The following is a 9,508-nucleotide window of genomic DNA, read 5'->3' on the forward strand; positions in this document are numbered from 1 at the left end:
TAATTGATTAATCCTGACATTAATGACCCTTATAGCGGGACCCCGGGGTCCCATAAGCCCCCGGCTCTCGCATAAACTGCGTTGCGACGTCATTTTATGTTCTACAATCAAACTTCCAAAGTTGTGTTTCTTGTGCGCATTCGTCTTCGCCGCTGCGCCTGGACACGACAACAGAACGATCCGCGCCAGGCGGCTCACGGCGTTCGTGTGGACGGAGTCGCCACAAATAAGTAAAATAAATTACGATTTTGACTTCCGTTTATTCGGGACCCCGGGGTCCCGCCATACGTTTCATTTGCCTAAAATCATAAATCATTGATTCTTGCACGCACGATTTGAGAAGCAAGTTTAATGAGCATCAGAATCCCTTTCAATCGTTACCTGACTCGCCAGTAGAATATGCATAGTACTCGACACACATTACATTCATGTGGTCGTTAAGGTTACTGTAAAGCTGCATTATATGTTACATATTGTTGAAGATGCATTTTCATAATTGCGACACTTTTTTATTATCTTTGAAGGTCTGGCTGCCTCTGAGTTAGTCTGTGAACTGAGTAACTTGACTCAAGATGAAGGATACAACTCTGTTGTGTAACTTTACCTACCCAACAGAGCAACGGAACAAGAATCAGAGCATTTAAGTGATCTGGAAGAAACATTTTTTTTACTGATATAGATACACATTTAATAGAAATGCAAATACGAAGCACGCTGACTTCAATGGAGGCATCTCACTTGTTGGACCCTCTGACAACAGCAGCACCGCTTCCATCCACATCCGAGACCTGAAATACTCAGATGGCCACCAGTATAAAAGAATATCAGCAATCTCTGATACTCTTTTAAGTTACCTCTGGTCTGCAGAGAGGGGCGCGTTGTCACGTTGCGTATCAGAGTACGGTAATGTTCATCACATTCCAAACCAGTTTAGCCTTGTGCAGTGCGGAACCAAATTTAATGTCGCCCATATTTTTGCAGTCACTGCTGGCCGGGCTGAAACCATAAACCAATAAATACGAGATCTTGTTTTAATCAAAAGCCTGGATTGGAACCCAGGAAATAAGCGATGGCAGTTCAGCACTCTGATCCTTGAGCCGCTTCCTCAAAAACAATTAGCCGCTATTTTATGAAGCGCCTTTCATCTTGAACTATCTCAAAGCGCCGTACGAGTAAGTACAAATAGCTACACGCACAAGTTTAGATAATATCTAAGTGAAAAAGAAAGCTTATTTTAACAATATCAATGACTCCTCTCGAAATTCAAATAAAATGAACAAACTATGATTACAGTGAATTATAATAATTACAGAATAATCCAATCAGACAACAAAAATAGATGTTCCAATATAAAGTTACCGGGAAAGCCAATAGTACAATTAGGTGAGTTTTAAGATGTGTCTTTTTTAATGTAACAGACGCAGAATCCATAATGGACAAAGGAATGGGATTCCACACAAAGCGTGACTGAAAAAAAATCTCCGTCTCCCATAGAACAACAGGGTCTAGTCTTTGGAATGACGAGTCGACCCGAATGAGCAGATCTTAGTTTTCGCACATTTTAATGCCATGGATGCTTGATGAACATTTTCGGATGTCTTGTTTGACAAGCCCTAGTGGTTCAGGATGCTTGCATACACAACAGCATCGTCGTGGCAAGGTGGAGTGGCTTTTGTGGCCGATGTGTCGTGGCTCAAGGTGGCATACACCACGTTCTCCGCCTGCAGAACACAGACAAATGGCTCACAGCACGTGCTCCTTTGGTGTCATATATACGTGCGTGTACATACTGCACAGTGTGTGTGAATGTATATGCAGCGTGCGTGTTCAATTCTAAAGCAATGCCACTTGGTGGATTGTCGAAAGCAATGCCACTTGGTGGATTGTCGAAGAGTGCCACGAAAACGCGAATTATGACATACAAGCAAATGTGCACATAGGGATACAGACTTGCAGTATACCGTATCTACAGGTATGCCATCGGTGAGAGGAGGTGTGTGCGCGTGCAAGTGTGACTGGGTGCGTGAGAGTTATGTGTCTGTGTGTGTCACTGAGTCTGTGAGAGTCGGTTGTAGAGGGGGTGGTGGTTTAGAATGAGAAATTGGAAGTTAAACTTTTATCTGAACCTATAGTAGGCCTTTGCTAGGTCAACTCGGCCTCAAATGAGTACCTGGTGTGATGTGTAAACATCCTCACGAGGGAGACAAAGGCGGTCGGGCGTGGTGCTGACCACCCACCCCCTCATGTGCCATCCCGGCCTTCATAGGTGTTCGCTGACAGCACTTGCCACGACAATCTGCTAAAGCTATACCGGGGATCTTTGTAGAAGAGGTTTTGGTTGTGAAAGAGGTAGTTAGGACCATGGATTAATGAAAGTCGTGTGTGTGTGTGTGCGCATTGGAGAGGGGTACATTTACATTTTGCACAAGAGTAATGGTGATGATAAAGGTGCAGGCCCTGCAATTGTTTGCTCATGCCACTGCTGGTGGAAGGACCTCCAAAGGAATCCATAAAGAGTATCTTTAGAGGGTATTTGGCCTACTCTTCAATGCTCACTACAAGTCTTGAAAGAGGTGAGAGTATCCTCACATTACTACCACCACACTAAACACGCCGAACAGCTGATCGTGGTTGTACCCATTTTTAGAGTACTGCTGAGTGGACGCAGTCGGCGAGACCAGAAACTAGCCCATTGTTTCAACTGCCGTGCCACGAAATCGATTCAGCAACCTCTATATTGCGAGTCTAGCGTGCTAAGCGTTACACTGCGGCAGTGTGTAGCGATGACATTGTGAAGATAAACTTACATCTTGAGCTGTAGTCTCGAATGTTGCTACTCCAGCAGAAACTGAAACACATGTTTCACGTACATAATTTAGAATTTGCTTTCATATACCAAAGCCCATCAATAAAATACACTTGAATTCATACATAGGTTTGATGTATTACTTAAAATAAAATAGTCCAGTTAGCAGTGCTTAATTTCATCCAGAAGAGTCGGGAACAGTGCTCTGGGGATGGCTCTGAGCACCCAGCCACATCCATGTCGCCAAAGGTCCTGAGGCTTTGCAGATGCCCTCAAAACAGGTACTTGGCAAGAACATGGGATGAGTTGGCCTGTGGCCTGCATTCGTGCTGCCTGGTGCACTCGTGTTTGATTCTGCGTTTACATTTCCCTTATTTAGCAGTTCACAGCTGAAACACGCCTCCTCGTTATGCAAATTCGGGGCTCGCCCGCCCCGCCCCCTACCTCTATAGGTCGCGCCCCTTTTCTCGTCAGGCTCCGTCCACTCCACAGAACACCCGCAGCAGCGGCAGGAGGAGGAGGATTTCGCGACCAACTTTCATAAGAGGTGTCTTTTGGCTTAGATCGTGTCAATATAAATCTCGTGTGTTTACTCCCCCCACACACCGGTGTGCTTCGACCAGTAACGAATTGCCACGTTTTGTTTAGGTGACAAACCCCACGAACTGGCTGTGGTGGCGGCTTTGACGGCACGCGTGTACTTACGCGATCTAACCCCCGAGAAAGCCTCTATTCTGGACAGCGTTGCGCGTTTACTGGGCGCTGTGCCGTGCTCTTGTTTCCCCCACGAGAGCCGGCGACTGTGGCTCAATCCGAGTCGATGTGAGTGAGGAGATGCAGCGTGGGCCGGTGGTTTGGGGCGCTTGTATATCGAGATTGAAACAAATTTCTTTAGAACTGCTTTTTGTATTAAGTTTGCTGTCCTTCCCCCGCACCTGTTAGCACGGTCGGCTACGTACGGTGCGAAAGAAGTTCAACATGGAGTACACACACATACTGCAGATTATTATGGACAGGCGTGCCTTGTGCCCTAGTGGTAGTGGTAGTGCCTTATTCCGACGACGCCTAACTCCAAATCAGCTTAGCAGCGTCCCGGAAAATATCGAGTGAGAGATTGAATCCTGCCATGAGGTTTCCCCACGCTGTGAACAAGAAGGCTGTGCACGTGCAATGACCGAAACCAAGGTCTCCGATTGGCGGAAAGAGGCCTCCACGGTGATTGGTCGAGAGGCAGGGCTTTTGAAGTGATTGGAGGAAGCAGAGCGGAACCCGGAGGCGACGGTTGAGAACCGTTCGAGGAGAAGCGCAGGGATTGGCTAGGGGGAGAACAGTGAGGGAACGTTCCACAAAGTGGACTCGACAGGCACGAAAGGGGGGAGCACGAGGGGAGGGGGACGAGCTGTAGGAACAAGCACGAAGCCCGGACCTAGTTCGTGTCGTTTCACACGTGCAATTGCCTGCTTCTCTGCGCTGGATGGGTATACATTCGTCACGTGCAGCCACCCGTTTGGAGCTGGCGAGCCGCTTTCAACGATGGTGACGCACTATTGTTGCTGGCAGGCCCTTTTGTCAATCCACCGCTGGACGATGGCCTCCAACTCACCGTACAGGTCGTGGGGGTTGTTTGACGACACTTGACCACGCCGCTGGTTGGTGTGGGTTGGTGAAGACAGGGAGCGTAGTCTTGGAGACACCATGCAGCGCAACGATGGTTTTTACAAAGGACACGCCAGTCACGTGTCCTTCAAGGTGGCTGCCAATTCAAGAACTATCCAGGCTCATGCCTGCTTAGCTTTCTGACATTTGCTGAGAGTGGTGCATTGCGGGTGTATTGGTCAGACAGCAGACTATTGAAACACGAGGTGGGGTTGATGGTTTTGTAACGCTTTGTTTTTTAAAATCAACAAAGGATGGAAACGTGACCTTCAACAGTCAATGTTGATGGACTAACTTGATTTTGTGTTTTTTACTTACCATCGGAGATGCTCCTTTGCCTAGATGAGAAGGAAAAGAGTTGTTAAAATCGAAGCAGGTGATTTGCATATGCGCACGTAATTAAAATGCCGTATGACGATTCAATCATTATTTTGTTCAGTGATGTTTCAGGCTGACAAAAGTGCACATTTAAATATTAATGAGTGCTACTTTTCAGTCAAGATCATTTATACGTGGCTGCGATGGAGGAAGTTGACTTTATTTACCCATCACTGCGGTTACTCGTCACTAATGCACACTTCTCCCAACGAAAATGGAGCACCATGCACGTTGGCGCAGGAGGTCACACGAGACCTCAGGGACCGTACGACCACACATCTGGAAACGCCTCATCACCATTAGCTCGTTGTTCTCCCCCACCCCGCGCACCTCTGAGAAGCACGGTTGGCTACGTATGGTGCGAAATAAGTTCGACGTAGTACACTACACGGCAACACACCGCCATAAAATGTAAACAAAGACGTCTGTAAAGGTGCGGCGCTGCAAGTGCAATGCCCACACCGATGCCGTATGAAGGGCCCCCGCTCGAGGCATCTCGAGGAAGTTCCTCCGTCACAGGGTGACTTTGCCCACTCGTCAATGCTGGATGTGCATCGTCAAAGAGGTGGGAGTACCCACAATTTACTCTCCACCACACACAACCCACCCATCAACTGCGGTGTAAACATCCATTAGACTTCTGGGTGGATAGAGACGGGGTTTAAGACACTTGCACCACTGTTCCAAATGCCACACTGGGAATTGGTATGGAACGGGCGAACTCTGGATTGTCATTTTACGTCACACAGCAGTGATGATGCTGGCAACGGTGACGTTTTATTGAGTCCACTCAGGGACATTGATTTGCTTCGTGTGGATGATTTCACCTTTTGTGACGTATGAAGATGACAGCCGCCATCGTAACGAGCGCACCACCGACAATGGCTCCAACACTCGACATTATCTTGAAGGTTTTGCTGTCGCTGCTTAATGCATCTTTGACACGTGGCACGGACACTGCCAGCCGAATGTCTTTGCTCGCTTCCCCATACTGGTTGCGTGCTCTGCAGGTGTATGTTCCAAGTGGCAAACCCCCCCGATGTTCGAGCATGCACGTGCTGATGAACCATTTTTTGCTGGTCAGCTTCGTCTCATTCAGAGGCATTGGGAACCCATCCGGAACAATCCACGTGATGTTCGGTGTGGGCACCCCCTCCACTTTGCAAATCAATTTGGTGAGATCCACGATCCCTTTGGGGTTACTTCTTGCGAGTTGTTTAACCTCTGGAGCACCTGCGGGTGATTGGAGAACGTAGTGGTTGCACGCAAACATCGGAACGTGTTTGGAAAGCAGCGGTCGCTGATAGGGGAGAGGGGGGTTTATCAGCTTTAAGTATGGCAGTGTGAGTACAGTGCAGTCAAACTCATATCCATGTCCTTCGTATCCACAAATAGATCGTCTGGTTAGGCCCACGCTGTTCCTTCCCCTTTTGCAGGAACAGATCCTTCGTGTTATCTGCGGCTTTGTGGATGAGAGGAAGAGTGTACTCAGATGGTAAATGTTGTGGCTTGGCTCTCCAACACACAACGGCGTGCTGTACTAGTGACGAATTGGCACGTTTAGTTTACGTGACAACCCTTACTAGTTGGCTGTCGGGTGGTGGCGGGTTTAACGACACATTTATATATTTACGCGATCTTACCCCAAAACAACCCTGTATCATGGAAGAGTACACAGTATAATGAGCCGTGGATGAGCATTAACATTTCCTCATAACCGCAGCGTTGACAGATAAGAGGAACGCCGATGAATACTTATTTCTTTGTAACTGCTGCTACTGGTTGCTGTGTGATGGTTATAGTTCCTTGTAACTGCTGCTACTGGTTGCTGTGTGATGGTTATAGTTCTTCTCCAATATATTTTTTTTATTTGTGAATGGACGGAATCCCATGATGAGCTGGTTGAACATGTGAACACCGTGGGTGGCTCAGAGTTCATTGCTGAGAAGGCAATGAACGCTCAGATCCTTGGGTTGGAATGCATGCAGCCCTCGGGAGTAACCCGGGGTAACCAAGTGTGGCGAGTTGATGATCTGAGCCTAAATCACAGTGAAATTTGGATGTCTTCATTTGGCTAAACTCCCGCTCGACGAACATAACCGGCTGGTACGCTGCTGCCACTGCCAAGGACAAGAGCAGACTGCAGCGTATCATCCACACTGCTGAGAAGGTGATTGCCTGCAATCTACAAACCCTCGAGGACCTGCACACCACGAGGACCATGAGGCGAGCGAGGAAGATTGTGGCCGATTTCTCCCACCCTGGACACTCTCTGTTCCAGCTACTCTCCTCCGGCAGAAGGCTGCGGTCCATCAGGACCAAATCCTCACGCCATAAAAACAGTTTCTTCCCATCTGCTGCTGGCCTGTTAAACAAGGCCAAGGGCTTACACTGACTTTAACATTTTATCTAGAAAATGACACCTTGCCAATATTAACTATGTTACCCTATTTGTATTTTTTATTTATTTTAAGATTGTATCTTATAGCTATTTTATATTCTATATTTATTCAATTTTATATACTTTAGCCCCTTGGTGTTAGTTAGACTTTGAACCCTTATTATAGTAAGACTTGTTTACCACTTATTTAAGATTTTATATGTCTATATGTTGAATGTATGCACCATCCTGCCAAAGTAAATTCCGTGTCTGTGTGAACTTTCATGGCGAATAAAACCCTTTCTGATTCTGATTACCCTCGGGGCAGAGCATGTTGGATAGTCTGGCCCCTATCCCCGGCATATGATGTTTGATGTTTCTTTCGCTTCAAAGACTTCTAACTTTTCTCCTTACGGTTTAAACTTGAATGGAATATTAACTTTCGTGTAAAGCCACGTTACTTATATCACAAGTCATCGTTTCACTTAGTGCTCTCAGCATACTTGTTGAAAGTACAGCATTCACATTTTGCAACAACGTAGTTTGTGTATTGAAACATGCACATGGCCACTATATGTCTCAGTAAAAATGTAAACTTTAACTTACCTTCCACTGTAAGTTGTGTTCCTCCGGGTGCTGTTAGTTTGTTATGATCTTCCTGAACCTCACAAAAGTATATTCCATTGTCGGAATACCGAAGTTGTTTTATTATAATCGAAGCCCGTCCTGATTTCCTATCTCTAGCCAGCTTAAAGCGGCCACTGGAACCAATTTTAATGGTATAATTTGTAGAGAATGTGTCCATCTCCGTTGATCCATTGACTTTCAGCAAACTGATTACTGTTTTTTTCAAGTTTGTGGAATAGTTGCAAAACAAGCTGGCCTCTTCATTTGTTACACCAACAATTGATTTCAAAACACAAATCTTTGACTTATTTTTGTTTTTCTTAGTGGACGTCTGAGAAGTACCTAAAACAAATGCATAAAAATATATACATTACAAAAAGACATATTCAACATACAATATTGTTGTGACGTGGCAGACGAGGAATGTATGAGAGTAATGCTTAGCGGGTCACGTGGGACGTGTTCAACAATCATCGGGCGCGTACAGCGTGGAACGAGTTCATTTCAATGGGAGGAGTACATCGGTGAACGCGCAAAGACGTAAGCGTCGTGGTAGTGGGCTGCGAGGACTGGGGTCTGGGTAAGCTTGCAGTCCGCACGCACGCGTGACAGCAGCTGGGTCAAATTGCGTGTCTGTGAGCGTCACTGGGGAGCGGTGGTGCAGCGGTTCGCGCACCGTGCGATGAACCCGGCCACCCGAGTTCGATTCCCGCCCACGGCCAACACCAGTGACCATTGTCTGAACCGGTCCTGGGTCGACTCAGTCTCGAATGAGTAGCTGGTGCAGTGTGTAAAAACATCGCCACTGGGGAGACAAAGGCGGCTGGGCGTGGTGCTGGCCACCAACTCCCTTCGAGTGCCACAGTGCCGGCCTTCGTAGGTGCTCGCTAACAGCACTTGCCCCAACAGTCTGTTCAAAGGCTATATGGGAGATCCTTGCCTGCGAAGCACATTTGATCGAATAGCGTGCAACTGAGACGGAGAGGGTGACGATTTTACTGGTAGGAACGAAGTTGTAAACTGAGTGTATCAATACTTTAACGAAGTGAAATCTCGAGCTGTTGGGGTGTAAAAATAAAAATAAAATTGCGCAAAATTCCAATGTTCCTACCAGCCCACCCTGCAGGGACCTGTTATGGAACGGACATCGGATCAATCGATCGATCAAGCAGCCGATTCGTCATTGAGCTCGCGAGTCGCCTCAAAGCCGCGTGCCATAAGATCTCCATCGTGTCGAGAAGCGGGACTCTCATTGAAGAAGCCCTCAGCACAAGCCCAGGGCTCTATCATGAAGAGACTCGCAGAGCGCAGACGTGAGAGGGGGTGAGGGCAGAGGCAGTGGCGCTGGGGTCGAGTCGAGTCGCCAACCAGCCAAGTGGGAGAGCCAAGCCCGAAGCTGAGTAAGAATAGTGCATGACGCAAGGCTGTGTAACACAAACTCTATAGAAACGTGAAGTGTCATTTGTTGTGTTCACGTACAGGGTGGTCCAGATGTCTTGTAATCCTCCCCCCTAATTAAATGAGCCCTAACATTGTTGGTGTTTTGCATATTCATAGCATTTTAAGTCATCCTTACTTTAAGAAAAATATATGAAGTTTTAGAGAATTAAATGGGGGTCACGATAGACTTGGACCACCATGGAGAGCGGCGTTCTCGATGT

General features: G+C 47.0%; 1 protein-coding gene across 2 annotated transcripts in view; it reads right to left on the bottom strand.

Moving 5' to 3' along the window:
* Nucleotides 1-334: 334 nt before the first annotated feature.
* LOC103091831 (V-set and immunoglobulin domain-containing protein 2) overlaps nucleotides 335-9,508 on the bottom strand; it is a 27,243-nt gene continuing 18,069 nt past the window's right edge. For both annotated transcript variants that reach the window (XM_032963050.2, XM_032963049.2), the window contains exons 3-7: nucleotides 7,827-8,189; nucleotides 5,668-6,073; nucleotides 4,781-4,800; nucleotides 2,808-2,848; nucleotides 335-1,721 (exon numbers count right to left, since the gene is read on the bottom strand). In XM_032963050.2, the coding sequence (XP_032818941.1) occupies nucleotides 1,614-1,721; nucleotides 2,808-2,848; nucleotides 4,781-4,800; nucleotides 5,668-6,073; nucleotides 7,827-8,189 (938 nt within the window). In that variant the 3' untranslated portion in view covers nucleotides 335-1,613. The remainder of the gene's footprint in view (nucleotides 1,722-2,807; nucleotides 2,849-4,780; nucleotides 4,801-5,667; nucleotides 6,074-7,826; nucleotides 8,190-9,508) is intronic.

Source organism: Petromyzon marinus, chromosome 29 (assembly GCF_048934315.1).
Source record: "Petromyzon marinus isolate PM22_M1 ecotype Great Lakes invasive population chromosome 29, UKy_Petmar_22M1.pri1.0, whole genome shotgun sequence".
Lineage (NCBI taxonomy): Eukaryota > Metazoa > Chordata > Hyperoartia > Petromyzontiformes > Petromyzontidae > Petromyzon > Petromyzon marinus.